The following is a 15,473-nucleotide window of genomic DNA, read 5'->3' as shown; positions in this document are numbered from 1 at the left end:
CCTGTAGGTAAATTAGAAAATCATAATAAAGCAGCTCCATCTAAAAAAGTTGGGAAAGATCGGCACAATATGGGATCGGAGTCACTATTGAGAAACATCATAGATTCAAATTTTGTGACATGAACTTTAGGATCTCCGATCCCCTTGTACGGTGTCAAAGTCATTGGGAATGTAAAATTTTTAGGCATTTTGAATTTCATTATTTCTTCGAAAAAAGGACCAATCCATCATTTTTCTGTCTTGGGAGGTGCTTCTCTTGTCTTCACGTTCGACTCTAATTGTTGTTCCTCATGGAGGTTGTTATTGACCTTATTATCATTCTTTTCTTCGCCGTTGTTCTGCATTGCTGCTAACAATTCGGCCATTCGTTGGTTTTCCGCCTGTAGAGCAGCATTGGCAGCCAAGAGTTCTGCATTGGTTGGGTTGGCTTGAGGAGTTACTGAATGATCCATCATAGTTCGGCTTCTACAAAGAAAAGAAGATACAAGTCGAATCTAGTAGTGTTAGATCAAAACTAAAAAGTGAGGCAGGACTCACGGTGGGCGCCAAATGTTCCTGTCCAGTAATTTGAGCCGAAGTATAACGCCTTCTAGTGCCGAGGTATAACTCCTTCTTCCGTGTGTATGGAGTTTTCTATCCTAAGAGCACAGACGCCGAGCTATACTTCTAGTGTTTTAGCTTTTTTTGAAAGAGAAAATAAAAGGGAGAGTTCTCTGTATACTTATCCTTCTATGTTTATTTAGTTCTGTTTATATAAGATTTATATATGACTTGGTTGTGGTATGTTCTCCTTATTTCGAGATATAAGGCATGGATACTGTCCGAGAATCTCGCAGAAAAACGTTTGGTGGCTTCTTTGAAAAGGTCTTTTTAGGGTTATCAATAGGTAACCGTTCTCTTTTTTGAATTTGCTGCACGTGGCCGAGTTCTAACACACGTGGCCGACTTATATGGATGGATCATGAACTGCTCTGTTTTGAATTTGCAAGTGGTCGAGTTATAGCTTACGTGGCCGACTTATACGGATGGATCAGACCTAATCTCCGAATTATAACTTGTATCTGTCGAGTTATAATGACCAGGTCAATTTTTTAGATAAAAAATTAATTAATATTTATTTGATTAGTTTTTTAGATAATATTTATTTAATAGAAAATTTAGTTGATGATAATATTTATTAAAATTATAAAAAATTTACGTCAAGACATCTGAAATTATAATTTTTTAATATTTATTAAATTTAAAACTTATTTTTCTTTGAAAGAAAAAAAAAAAAGGAACACTATAATAGAACGAGCTGGTACCTTTACCATCCCTAGCTAGCTAGATATGAGTAGAGGAACGAGTAGAAGTTATGTAGAACGCTTCTCACTGAGATATAAGTTTGTTAATATATTATCTTATATATGATTAGCAATTTTAGCAATTAGCATAATAAACGTCAATATCGTTGTTAGTTGTTAGCATAAGCCATTGAGAAGGTGAAGACGTTGCTTCCAACTGTTTCAGTTGCCGGCCTCTATTTGTCCAATAGTTTCGCTGAGCATCATGCCATTAACAATTTTCTTCTTTTTCTTAAGAGGAGTGCTAGGGACCAGCAACTTTTATGTTTTGTAACCATCAATTAGCTATCAATAATATTTTTAATGGTATAAGATTACATCTAATGAGGAGAGATGACTCATTTTTCTTTTGATGGTTAAGTACTAACCACAAGATACAGAAGTTCCTGTACCCTAGACTTTTCCTTTTCTTAATATTATTATTTCACAATTATGAATACTAATCACCAACAAAGAAACAAATGCTCATCGTAGTCTCAGTCAAATTGGACCTGTTCTCCATTCCGGCAAAAATTCATCAACATAGTAACTCCTTTTGAGTTCAAAATCAATCTTTCACTTCAAACCCCATCTTATTCAACACTTAGCAAAAGAGCTTATTCAAAATCAAACTTCATATTTTTCTTTGCATCAAAATGGAGAGAAATTCTTTCTGGGTTGCCTTCATTGCATCCCTTTTCCTCCTAAGAATGGTTAATTGTGTTGATTATGAGGTCAAGAGCACAATGATACTCTTTCTTGCACAACTCTCTGGCAATGATAGTCATCAGAATTTCACTTTGAATTGGAAATTAGGCTCTGATCCCTGCATAGATCAATGGCAAGGTGTAGAGTGTGATACTAAAAACTCATCCATCAAGAATTTGCTTCTTGACAAGCTAAGCTTATCAGGAACTCTTGATGTTGCTATGCTTTGCAACTTGCATCCCCTGGCTGCATCTCTCATTTATCTTAGTCTCGACGGCAACGGCGTCCACGGAGGCATCCCGGAAGAGATTGGAAGCTGCAAACAACTCACTCAACTACACTTAAGCGGAAACCAACTTTCTGGAACCCTTCCTAGTTCACTTTCCAAGTTAAACAATTTAAAGAGTCTTGATATATCTAACAACAAATTTTCGGGACAGTTACATCCTGATTTGGCTAGAATCTCAACGCTGAATATGTTCCTAGCACAGAATAATCAGCTCAGTGGAGAAATTCCGCCGTTTAATTTCTCTAATTTCGACCGGCTCGATGTCTCCTTCAACAATTTCAGTGGAGTTATTCCAGATATACATGGACATTTCACCTCTGAAAGCTTCCTCGGTAACCCTCAACTCTGTGGTGATCCATTACCAAAGAGTTGCACCGGCTCGCCGGTGCCTGCTAGCAAAGATTCCAAAGAACGGAAGGAATCGCCGGTGCCTGCAGCCGCTGCCGGGGACAATTCTGATGAAGAACCAAAGAAATCATCAAAGGGCCCTTCAAAAGAGCAGATTCTTATGTATTCAGGCTATGCGGCGATCGGAGCTTTAGTGATCCTTTTAATTGTCTGGAAGCTGTGCAGAAGAAAAAAGAAAGAAAAGAGAATTGAAGCATTGAATGAGAAAGTTGTAACTCAAGGTAGTGCTCAAAAAGCTAGCCATGTTTCAAGTGAATACAGAGCAGGGGTAAGCCGATCAGACTTCTCATTAACTTCCGAGAGCGGCATGGTTTCGCAATCACTCGTGGTTCTTTCGAATTCGAGGAATACTATGCATGAATTGAAATTAGAGGACTTGCTCAAGGCTCCGGCTGAATTGATTGGAAGAGGAAAGAATGGTAGCCTTTATAAGGTGGTTTTTGAAAATGGGACAACGGTGGTTGTGAAAAGGATCATCGATAGGTCTGTTCCCGGCCGCGATTTCAAGCAAAGAATGCAGATTTTGAGTCAAGTGAAGCACCCTTATGTGCTCTCACCTCTTGCTTTCTATTGCTCCAAGCAAGAGAAGCTTTTGGTCTATGAATATCAGCAAAATGGAAGTTTATTTAAGCTTCTACACGGTAACACCATTTCCTCCTCTTTTTTCCGTTTACTTTTTTTTTCTTTTTTTGAAAAATTAACCAATTGTCTTTATGTAAAGTTATTAGTTGAAAATCATTACATAACAATTTAGTCAAACGTGTTAAATTATCTAATTATTTTCAACTATCAACTACACATAAATACAATAACTACATATGAGTTTACGCCTACTTTTTTTTTTATTGAACTAGAAACATCAAAATCTTTGTACATAATACATATTCATGAGATTCATTCTTTCATGGGCAAATTGATGAGGATTTTACGTGTATGATTTTTATAAGCTAAACTAGGTGATAATGTAATCATGTGAGTCGTCTATTTTCTCATCATTAATAACTGGTAGTTATATTAACATGTGATTTGTTAGCGTCTATAGACGTCTTACATAAGTGTGTACATATACTTTTTATGTTTATATTCTTGGTTTATTCTCTAATTTAGTTATTAAATGTGAGAAAAATTGATGACCTGTTAAAATTTTAAGCCATTGAAAATATCTAAATTTTGTTTTATTTAGTACTTAGTGTGATGTTTTTTTTTGTGACTACTTATTATTGTCATGTTTATAAATATGTTTAGAATAGAATATTAACTTGTACAATTAGAAAAATAATAAAAATCAATAAATAAAAAATTTGTACATTCAAAAATATGAATTAAGATATTTTAAAGTGAGAAAATTAATAAAATGGTAAAGTAAAAAATTAATCACTCTAAAATTAAAATAGTAAGACACATATTTTATAAAAATTACAAAATCAATGATGACTAACCTTTTATTTTATCAGTTTACTCACTTTAGAATATCAAAATTTTTAAAATATACTTCTAAAATTTAAAATCTACATATCCAATATTTAGGTATTTACTAGTTTTTATATATTATTGTGCTTGGATAGAGCAATCATAAGTTATTAGTACTACAAAAAATCATGTATTTAAAAGCAACAATTATGCATTCAGGTGCCCAAAAAGCCTTTGACTGGAGCAGCAGGCTTGGAGTTGCAGCTACGACCGCTGAGGCATTAGCTTTCATGCATCAAGAGCTTGGGCAACAAGGTATCTCACATGGCAACCTAAAATCATCCAACATTTTGCTAAACAAGAACATGGAGCCATGCATAAGTGAGTATGGTGTGATGGGTGGAGACGACGACCAACAACAACAACATAGTTCATCTTTTGTTAGTCCTTTCACTTCCATGTCATCATCGGATCACGCGGCCTTCAAGGCCGATGTCTATGGATTCGGCGTCATTCTGCTCGAACTACTCACCGGAAAGTTGGTAAAGAGCGAAGGGATGGAACTGACGGAGTGGGTTCAGTCTGTTGTGAGGGAAGAATGGACGGGTGAAGTGTTTGATAGGACTCTGATATCAGAGTATGCAAGTGAAGAAAGGATGGTGAATTTGCTTCAGGTGGCTATAAGGTGTGTTAATCGTTCCCCTGAGGCTAGGCCAAGTATCAACCAAGTCGCTCTAATCATTAACACTATAAAGGAGGAAGAAGAAAAGTCTTTGATTTATCAAGTGTGACCCTTGTCCCAGTTACAATTTTCTTGTATGTGGAATCTCTTTATCATCCAATTTCTGTACATGTGAACAGTGAGAATTACGAATTAATTGGCCTGTACTAAAATTATTGCTTCTATGTACTAACTACTATGTCAATTTCTATTGTCATCTATTGTCAATTTCAAAAAAAGTTGATGAAATAAAAAAGTAAAAATTTAATTATTATTGAATTTACAACTTCAATTATATTTAAATTTCATTATTTTAATTTCAAACTCCTATTTTCATTCTATGATTTTTTCACTTTAAAATAATTTCGTTTACCTTGAACTATTTAAAAAAAAAAAAGTATAAATAACCAACAATATTGGTGAACAATGTGAGTAATAAATATATCGAATGTTTATTTTACTAACAATGCGAATAAAATATTAAGATTTAAATAAATAATTTAAAAATATAATATATTTTTATTTTATTAATAATTATTCATATCGTTAAAAAAAGTTGGGATCGAAAGGATTAAATTCCTAAAACGATAACGGAAATGAAATTTGACATATCTCAACTCAACTGACAACTGGTGTAATGGTTTGACTTCTGAGTGCACATGATGAACTCTTCATTCAAAAATTCAGCAAAATTGTGCATTCACTCCCTCCACGCGCTGATGAGTCGAGTGGGTTGAAAACCCACGGTGTTTGTTTTGTCAGCCTTACCTCGCACTTTGGAAAATGTTACCACTTTCTCTATTTGGCGCTCTCTGCCTCTATCTACAAAACATGACAAAGACTGGAGAGAGAAATCTTTGGTGCAAGAGAGGGAATAAAAATAAAAACAAAAAAGTCGTTCACACTCCACTTTCCTCTCCTCTGATGAGTCTCGCCTCTATTTAAGGCTTAAGCTAAGTCATACTGCCTTCCCCTTAGGGTTTATTCTTGTACCTGAAATGAAAGGCCTCCACACAAACAAAAGATTGAATCCAGAAAACACCATGATCGGTGGTGTTCACATTTTATTGTGTTGAGTTCTTTTAAAAAAAAAAAAAGTCATGATGCTGATTTGGTTTTTCTCCTCTTACTGCTTGCTCCATTCATAGAGCGTCTATACTCTATATACTCATCTGGAATCTGAGTCAGCTAAGAGTGTTCAATTCTTTTGGGGCCAAATTAAATGTTGGGATGAGCGGGAGGATGAATAAGTGGTCCCATTTGAAGATGGCTTGGATTGAACACTCCCAGATCAACCGAAAAGACGGTTACATAACAAACCCACCTCCTCTTGTTTCAACATCCCCATATTCTGGAACTTTCCAGAAAGAACCTTCTGCTTCAACAACACCCTCACCTTCCACATCCGGTGCTAAATTCAGTCCTGCTGTGCTCTTCATCATAGTGATTCTAGCTGTTCTTTTCTTCATCTCCGGTCTCCTTCACCTTCTTGTTAGGTTTCTCGTTAAAAACCCTTCATCTTCCTCTGCATCTGCTCAACCTAATCGGCACCATGAAGGTTCTCTCTCTGACACTCTTCAGAGGCAGCTTCAGCAGCTTTTCCATCTCCATGACTCTGGTCTTGACCAGGCTTTCATCGATGCGCTTCCTGTTTTCCAGTACAAGGAGATCAAGGGGCCGAAGGAACCTTTCGACTGCGCCGTTTGCCTCTGCGAGTTCTCCGACAAGGATAAGCTCCGGTTGCTCCCTGTGTGCAGCCATGCCTTCCACATCAGCTGTATAGACACATGGCTTCTCTCGAATTCCACTTGCCCACTCTGTAGAGGAACACTCTTCGCGCCGGGGTTTTCCATGGAGAATCCGGTGTTTGATTTCAATGATTTGAGGGAAGATGAGGGCTGCCAGTTCCCCTGTAGTAACAATAACAATGGAGGGAAGATGGTTGCAGTTCAAGAGACTGAAGAAGCTGCGGACAAGGGGCTTGTCGCTGTGAGGCTTGGTAAATTTAGGAGGGTTGATTTGGAGGCGGCCGAGCCGGAAGGTGGAGAGGCTAGTAGTAGTAATTTGGATGCAAGAAGATGTTTCTCAATGGGGTCTTACCAGTATGTACTTGGAAAATCGGATCTCCGGATAACCTTGAATTGTGATCATCGCCGGCAGGGTCGCGGCGATGATAATTCCGAGGAGGGATCAGTTGAGGTTGAGAGGGAAGGAAAGAACATTACTAGTGTTAGCAGAGGAGAGAGCTATTCTGTTTCCAAAATATGGTTGTGGTCAAAGAAGGGAAAATTTTCAGTTTCTTCAGATGCACACAACATTGGATTACCATCTTCTCTTAATTCAGATTTGCCTTGGATGAGAGAAATGGAAGGTACATCAGAAAAGGTATAACATTATCTCCCCTTTCTTGCTAGAATTCATGTTAGTATCCATTGAATAATTTGTTCATTCAAAATTTTGGTATGATCTAGAGTCTTGAAATTGTGGTGATTGATTGCAGTATATTGTGATGTGGTTACATGTATATGTCAGGATTAAGGAAGATGTAACTTGTAAGATATACATTTCTTTATTTGCTTGGGTTTATTATGAAACTTGATGTGCTTAATCCATAGTTGTCTTAGAATTCAAATTCCTTTTTGACTTCTCCCATACCCAACAAATTTGTACAATTAAAGTTATTGAACATCATTACAGTTACTTAGTTAATTGAATTTGGTTGTGGAGCCTAGCCTGTTCCAATGCCGGCATTGTAATTATGGAGGTGGACCTTTTTATGATAATTGATAAGCATTTGTTAGTATTTACCATTGATTAAGAAGTGAAGCCAAACTAAAGGAATATGACCTATAAAATCATATAATTAACTGTGTGAATCAAAGCATGATAGAATTACCTATATGGCGGGAGTAAGACGCGTTTGCTTTATTGGCTTTTTTAAGGTGCTGAATTTTGTTCACTCTTTTTTTTTTTTTTTAAACATAGGAATAAACTCTCTTTCATAGAAAATTAGAAATAGTCAAAAATACTCAAATGACATTTATAAATAACAGAAAAAATATTAATTCTACAATTAAAAAAAAATAAATATTTTTTTATGTTAAACTATAAACTGGGAGAAGTCACAATTTGATTACAAAGAATTTTAAAGGATAGAAACAAATATAAACCTGAGTCTTTTTTTCTTTATCTACTTTGATGTTATTGGATGTTGTTAGCGAGAAAACAATAATGAGGGACTTTAGCAATAATTAAGGTTATTAACGTAATTTTTTTTGTTTAAAATGTTAAAAGTTTAAATTTTGAATGCATTCGTTATCTAAAAAAGTCAGAATTTTTTAATGTTTTTTTCTAACAAGTATCATTGTTAAGAATACAATAGTATTAAAAAAAGGACAAAAATAAGATTTTTGGTTTTTGAAAAATGAAATTTATACTTATTTTATGTATACACTAAAATTTAATCAACAATTCAGTTATCCAAAATGCACCTTGAGAGGAAAAAAAGTTGTTCAATGATAATCAACACGGACACTTCGCTGAGTTATCGTGTCCGCGTGTCAGACACATTTTGGACACGACATTCACCGACACTCGTTCGACACACGTGTCTTTTGTGTCCAACCGTGTCTTAATAAAAAATAAAAAATTCTTCTTTGGACACGCCTGGACACACCTAAATACCATCACGTGTCCCCGTGTCCAGTCTTATTCTTAACATATATTCTTAAAATAAATTTAGATATAGTATATATTATTATTTATTAAAACAAAAAATATTTTAAATACTTGATATAATTAAAATAAGATATTAAAAATAATTAAAAATTTTATTTTAAATTTTAATATCAATAAAATATCAAAATATCATTACAATTTATTTTAAAAATACTTTATATTTTACATATATGCGTGTCCCCGTGTCATGTAAGATTTTAAAATTCGTATGTCGGCGTGTCCCGTGTCGTGTCTCGTGTCAGTGTCCGTGCATCATTTGAAAATTGAAAGGGTAAAATTGAAAGTGAAAATTGGACAACAACAATTCTCTGTATTATGGTCTATAGATTTATACTTTTTTTTTGTTAATTATTTTAACAAGAAGTATAAATGTTTTTTGTTTGGTTGAATATAAATGGTTTTACAAATAGTTTTTTGCGTGGGTAGATATAGACGGCAGTTTCATACTTAAATCCATGAAAGCTGTGGGCCTATGTGGCAGTTGGATTTCAATTTCAATCCGTCTTGTGACTAGTTCTAATCCAAAATTTGGCTCTAGTTTTAGTGGTGTAGGGTCACTTTCATACAACTCCCATTTGGCCATTTTGAATTTAAGGATTGAGGTTTATTTTATCAAATGTCAATGATGGTTTTCAACTACCAGAATGCTAACAATAGGTAGTTCAAAGAAAAAAACAAAAGTATACAGGATTAGCACTTGTAAGATTGCTATTGTCGTTTTTTTCTTAATATGCATCTTTTATAACTAATTCAATTACAAACAAACGCAACATTGGGCTTGTCCTTGATTTGATAATCATTAATGCCAGGCAATGTTCAATGTTGTCAACCGTACATTTGATTGTTTGAAACAGCAAAATTATCATTAGTCTTTAGAAAACCCAAGTATCAGGTTGATTTTAATTTGCATTAAATTTTAATGTTGGTTCATGTTAAATTCTATTTATTAATACTAGAATAGTTAAATTTTCATAGGATTTGTTAAATGTAATAGTTTTGTATGTTTAAGTCCCACAAGATTTAATATTTATAAATTAGATTTTGTTTGTTCATTCTAAACATCAACTTTGTGATAATGCAACGGTTGTCTTGTGAGATAATTGTGAAACTAAAGATTAAATGGAACTTTTAAAGAAAAGTATCATAAAGTGAAAGGTATGATGGCGAAAAGGTAAGGGGCCAAAATGAAGAAAAAGCCTTTAAAAGGAGAAGGGAGAAATGTAAAGTAGGCTGATGTGGAGCAAAAGCATGCTAGATTGATAGATTATGGGATTATTGTTTTTTTTTATTGGTGAATATTTCTATACAGAAATTTGTTTGTACATCCTTAACAAAATTTGAATAATAATTTTCTTCAATTTTAACAAACTCATATAAGTGTTGTTGAACCGGAATTTCTTTTAAAATATTAAAGACACTTATTCAAATAAAGATGTCAAAAATATATTTTTATATAAAGATATTTTGTTTAAAAGTGTGATTTATTTATTTAATCATATTTTAAATAAAGACTATTTTTATAATATATTAAAATCTAATTCTACATCCATTATTTAAGGGTAAAAAAAATATTTTTATGTGAAGACAATTATAAAGTCATGTTAAAATATTCACCAATATTAAATCCTCTACTTTACATAAAATTGGGTCTAATATAACAAGCAGGAATAATAGAACGACTTTAAAAGTGGTTCACATAATTATATGGAAAGCGAATACATGCTACAACAATAACTAAAACCGTCAAAATATACTAAATTCATCAAGTCAGTCTATTTATCCGTTTAAATAGGTGAATTTTGTCTCTAAAATTAAATTCGTTTAAATTTTGAATTAAACAGGAGTTCGATTAACCTAAAAAAATGACGGGTTAAACAAACTAGACCAACGGACTAAACTGGACAACACGTTTAAATTTGTTTACATTAAAAAAATAGTACTTTTGACTAATATTTCTCCGGATTAGATCCGAAAATTCAACCCATCAACTAAAAAAATTATTATTTATTTAAGGTTTTTGACTTAAAAATGATATTTTTTGTCAAAATATTTTTCAAAAAATAAAATAGTAAACGAACCAATCTATTTAACCCAATATGCTGGCAATAAATGGTCCAGATTAGAAAATTATGACCCTTGAATAAAGCGAGTTTAAACGAATCAACCTGTTTAATCAACAAACTTAGGCGGGTTGACGATTTGACAGCCCTAATAATAATAAACTAAGATGTTAATTCCATGTTTATTTTCATGGGTGGACATGTAAAACTAGTTGTATTTGGATTTATATATGTTCGGCAACCAGTTTGCTGAATATTTTGTGGTATAGAAAGGGTTATTATTGAGCAAACCACCGCAAACCACTGGACCTTTTATTCCTGCAGCCTTATGAGGGGCGGCTACATACGTGGAGGTTACTCCAGATCCTATATGCCAGAAATACCTGTGAGAAAAAGACAGGATCAGTCACCAAAAAAAAAAGAAAAAAAAGTCAAAATTTTAGATATAAAGCAAGTCTTTTCTAGAAGCCAAGATCCATCCTTAATTCCAAGAGAAGAGGAATGGATGCAAGGAGAAGAGGAGGACTGGATGCAAGGAGCATAAGAGGAAAGAGGCAATACGAGCAAGGCTAAGGAGCAGAAGAGGACCTTTAGTGATATGGTCTGGAGAGGCAAAGCAACAGTAGAAGAAGAAAGAGGCGGGGGAAAGGAGACTGAACCAACAGAAAAAAGCCTCATGGAATAGGAAGATAATTAGGGTCAAGACATTATTGTGCAGAAGGTCGAAGATATCTACAACCTCACAATTAATGAGAAAGCCATTCAGGAATTAAGGAAACCTTGGTAGGATACCCTCATTATCGAATTACTAGGCAAAAAGATATCTTTGATGATGCTGACCAGAAGGCTTAAAGCTATGTGGGAAAAATGGAAAGTATTGATGTTATTGACATAGGTAATGAGTTCTTTATTGTGAAATTCTACTCACAAGAAGACTTGGACTTTGCTTTGACTGAAGGACCTTGGAAGATCTTAGATCACTACCTCTCTATACGTTTTTGGAAACTAAACTTCAACCCTATAGAGGCTTCCATTGATAAAATTACAGTTTGGGTGAAGTTGCCAAGACTGGCAATAGAATGCTATGATGAGAGAATCCTAAAGAAGATTGAGAATATTGTCTAGAACTTTGAAGGAGGACACTAACACAGCAGACAGAAGGAGAAAAAATTTGCCAGGCTTTGCGTTGAGATAGACCTCACAGAGCATCTAGTTACCCACTATGCAATCAACGAGGGAAGTATAGGGTGGAATATGAAGTATTACATAATATTTGCTTTGGTTGTGAGAAGGTTGGGCATGAAAAATCAAGTTGTCCATCTAATAACAAGGGAGCAAACGGAGGCGATACTGCCATGGAAACTGAAAAAGCTCAGGGAGAAGGAGAACCAAGTGAGCAGATACAAGAGGAAAGGAATTTTGTAGAGAAAAATGTTAGAATTTTTAAAAAAGATAAAGGTAAACAAGTCATGATAGAGAAAAATCAGACATATGGACCATGGATGGTGGTCCGAAGAGTAACAAGAAGCAAAAAAGGAGGAAAATGAGAGCATATTGGGAGTAGTGGGATTGATGGGAGCAAGAATGAAGAAGGTACTATCTCTAGTACAAGATATGTTGTACTATAAGGACACAATGATGAGATTGATAATGATGGGAATAACGGTTACCAGATTTGTCCTATTACCACGTCACCCAACCACGACACTGTAGCAAAAGCTGTGCATAACACCCCCAGACCCACGATTGACAACCATAAGATTAATGATGCGGGATTTTCAAATACCCACAAACTAACCGTCAAATATACCGGGTCGTATCAAGTAATAAATCAGATGAGTGAGTGTCGATCCCACGAGGATTGATAGACTGAGCAACAATGGTTGAATGACTCACTTAGTCAGGCAAGCAAAAATTGTGTTTTGAGAGTTGTAAAATGCATTAAAAAGTAAACTTAGAGAATTGGAAAGCAAACAAAAAAGTAGTATGAAATATATGAGAGAAAACAGTTAAGGTTTCAGAGTTGTTTATTCATCCGAATTAAATTTTCTTACTAACTATTTTAATCATGCAAGATTCGTTTCACAGCAAACTGTAATTGACTAAACCCTAATGTCTTAGTGATTTAGTCTCCTCTAACCCAAATCAACCGACAATGTCTTGGTCACTTAATTTAGATTAGAGGATTAAGTTCAAACCTAGTTTATGGCCATAGAAATCCTAATTATCCAAAACTAAATGGATTATATGTCACGTATCCAGATTAGTTCAAGTAATTAGCAATTTAGGAGGAATTTGCTTTCAAGCTGTTGTTCAAGCGAGATAGCTCTGTCGAAAATCATAAGAACACATGTAGAATAAGGGTTTTATACTATCGTTCTACCAATATTTATAAGATGAAGAACGAGAGCAATTCTTGAAACTGAATCAATACATTAGTTAAAATAGAAAAACAATAGTCTTAATCCATAGAAATAAATATAGCTCCTAACCTTAACCGAGGAGGTTTAGTGACTCATGACTTACAGAGAAAACAAAAGTTCTAAAAAGTGAAACGTGCGTGATTGAGAAGATGAGAAGAGATCCCCCTAAAGAGTGTATCTTTTTCCTTTTATATCTAACCTCATTTGATTTGAAATTAAAATAAAATAATAAATTCTAAATCTAAAAGATTTTTTTTTTTGTAAATAAAAATTACAAAAATAAAAGATAAGATAATAATTAAAAATCTAAATCCACTAGAGATGCTCTTTTGAAGAGGTTGGATCCGGATTGAGTGGCGCTAAATGTCAGGATTGGCGTTTAGCGCCCAAAGAGGCAAAAACGCTCCTTATCTTTCAACGTTGTTGGCGTTAAACGCCAGTTTGGCATTTAGCGCCCAAAGGGGTAACTTCAAAACTTCTCTTTTTTGCTCAAAACTCTGCCAAATTAATTTGAATTTCACCTAAAATAATAAAAACACCAGAAAAACTCAAAGTAGCATCCAAAAAGAATTTTAACACTAAAATATAACTAAACTTACTAAATTCCAACTAAATTTAACTAGAAAATAAGCAGAAAATGGGTATAAGATATTTACGTATCAATTAACAAGACCCAAATCTGCCCACATCAACCCGTGCCCTTAACCAGCCCACATAATAATAGCCTAAATGACCAAAACTCCTAATATGTTGCAAGAATCTGATCCAAATGGACAAAAATTCTCTACACCTTTTCCTAAAATACAGCCCAAACCAACCCTCCCTTATACCCTTTCTGGCTAGCCCATTACAACCAACACACATCAAACCCACCCCGAATATTCATACACACACCACAACGATAATTGGATGAAAAATAGTCAAGTGTCTCAAGAAACAAACATCTCTAAATCTATAGTGATGAACACAAAAAAAATGGATGAGAAGATGGAGGAGTCTCCTGATCCCAAACTCCTAGAAATAAGCTTATCAATTGATGCAGATGCTATGATAGAAGCAACAGAAGCAGTAGAAAGAATGCTCAATCAGAATGATTGAGGCATTATTATGATAGAGTGCGAGACAAACGCAGATGATTTGGCTGAGAACCAGGAAGGACCAAGAGATGTAGCCCTGATGGGGGAACATATAGAGGAAGAAAATCCTCAAGAAAGGGCCTAAGTTATCTTTAAGATGTACTGCTTTACTCATATCTATTTATGATTATCAATTCTTGGAATTGTAGAAGGGCGGGGAGTAAAGGCCTTTTCATCGTACCCTATTGGATATGATGAAACAGTTTAGACCTGATATAGTATTGTTAGAAACAAGGGTGAGTGGTAATAGAGTTAGAGAGGTTATAAGGAGTTTTGGTTTTGCTTCTTATCATGTGGAGGATGCGATCGGCTTTAGTGGTAGAATTTGGATAATGTGAAATGACCCACATATAAATATCATGGTTCTATCCTCTAAAACTCAGTGGGTCTATATGTAGATTAATTATAGTAATAGAAGAAATTGGCTTCTCACGGCTTTATATGCCAGCCCAAGATTGTGGAAGGAAGTGATGGAGTTATCATAACATATCAAAAAGGAGTAGATGACTGTGGAAGACTTCAATGAGATAGAAAGTCCCAAGGAAAAAAAAGGAAGGGGTGAGAGTAGATATGAATGCGTGTAGAAAATTTGCAGATTGGATAATAAGTTGTAATCTTATTGACCTCGGTTACATTGGGTCGAGATTCACATAAAAAGGGCCCAAATGGGAGGGACTGGATAGAGTGTTTAAAAGGCTAGACAGGGTCGGAAAATTTTGGGCTGCTGAAGAGCATTATGAAGTTGGTAATGAAATGCGTCACTACAGTGTCGTATGAAGATTTCTACCCATCTCGTGTCTTAAATGTCCTATTATAAAAATGTTCCTAATAAATTTTAGATCAAATGTACAAATTATTTCATAAATACAAAAATTTTGCCATTTATAGAAAAAATAGTTTGTTTAGTTATATCTTTATGCTTTTTAAACTTTTTAGAAACATTTTAATTATTTTAAGGGGTAAAATACTAAATTGGTCCCTTACGTTTGGGCGTAATCCTATTTTGGTCCTTTAAGTTTAAAGTGTCCTATTTAAATCCAAAAAAGTTTCATTTAATTTCAATATAGTCCCATCGTGAGGTTAAAGTTAAATAATTATTTTAATTTTTATTTATTTTTAGTAATTTATTCAATTTTTATATTCCATAAAAAACAATAAATCTCTCCCTTAATTAGTATATTTAAAAGTCACTAATTTTGTAGTCACCTAAAAAATAAGGTAAATTTTTACACATGGTGGAGCCCACACAAATGTAAGA

General features: G+C 34.3%; 2 protein-coding genes across 2 annotated transcripts; both read left to right on the top strand.

The window, feature by feature from the left end:
* The first annotated feature begins 2,238 nt into the window (after positions 1–2,238).
* On the top strand, positions 2,239–5,031 carry LOC112755244 (probable inactive receptor kinase At2g26730). Its single transcript, XM_025803208.3, has 2 exons — positions 2,239–3,368; positions 4,357–5,031. The coding sequence occupies exons 1-2, from the start codon at positions 2,252–2,254 to the stop codon at positions 4,926–4,928; spliced, it is 1,689 nt and encodes a 562-aa protein (XP_025658993.3). The 5' UTR covers positions 2,239–2,251; the 3' UTR covers positions 4,929–5,031.
* Positions 5,032–5,362: 331 nt separating this feature from the next.
* Positions 5,363–7,468, top strand: LOC112755243 (RING-H2 finger protein ATL46). The gene has a single exon (XM_025803207.3). It carries the CDS (start codon positions 6,089–6,091, stop codon positions 7,247–7,249), a length of 1,161 nt encoding a protein of 386 aa, XP_025658992.1. The 5' UTR covers positions 5,363–6,088; the 3' UTR covers positions 7,250–7,468.
* Positions 7,469–15,473: the final 8,005 nt, after the last annotated feature.

The sequence above is a fragment of the Arachis hypogaea genome, chromosome 16 (genome assembly GCF_003086295.3).
Source record: "Arachis hypogaea cultivar Tifrunner chromosome 16, arahy.Tifrunner.gnm2.J5K5, whole genome shotgun sequence".
Taxonomy (NCBI): domain Eukaryota; kingdom Viridiplantae; phylum Streptophyta; class Magnoliopsida; order Fabales; family Fabaceae; genus Arachis; species Arachis hypogaea.
Note: the sequence above shows the minus strand (reverse complement) of the source record. Positions and strands in the feature narration are given on the sequence as shown.

What these genes read in the sequence shown, in the direction of transcription:
- LOC112755243 (XM_025803207.3), top strand. Translation starts at nt 6,089, where the DNA reads ATGAGCGGGAGGATGAATAAGTGGTCCCATTTGAAGATGGCTTGGATT.
- LOC112755244 (XM_025803208.3), top strand. Translation starts at nt 2,252, where the DNA reads ATGCTTTGCAACTTGCATCCCCTGGCTGCATCTCTCATTTATCTTAGT. An exon ending in TTTATTTAAGCTTCTACACG is followed by an intron (nt 3,369 to 4,356) that starts GTAACACCATTT and finishes TTATGCATTCAG; the next exon opens with GTGCCCAAAAAGCCTTTGAC.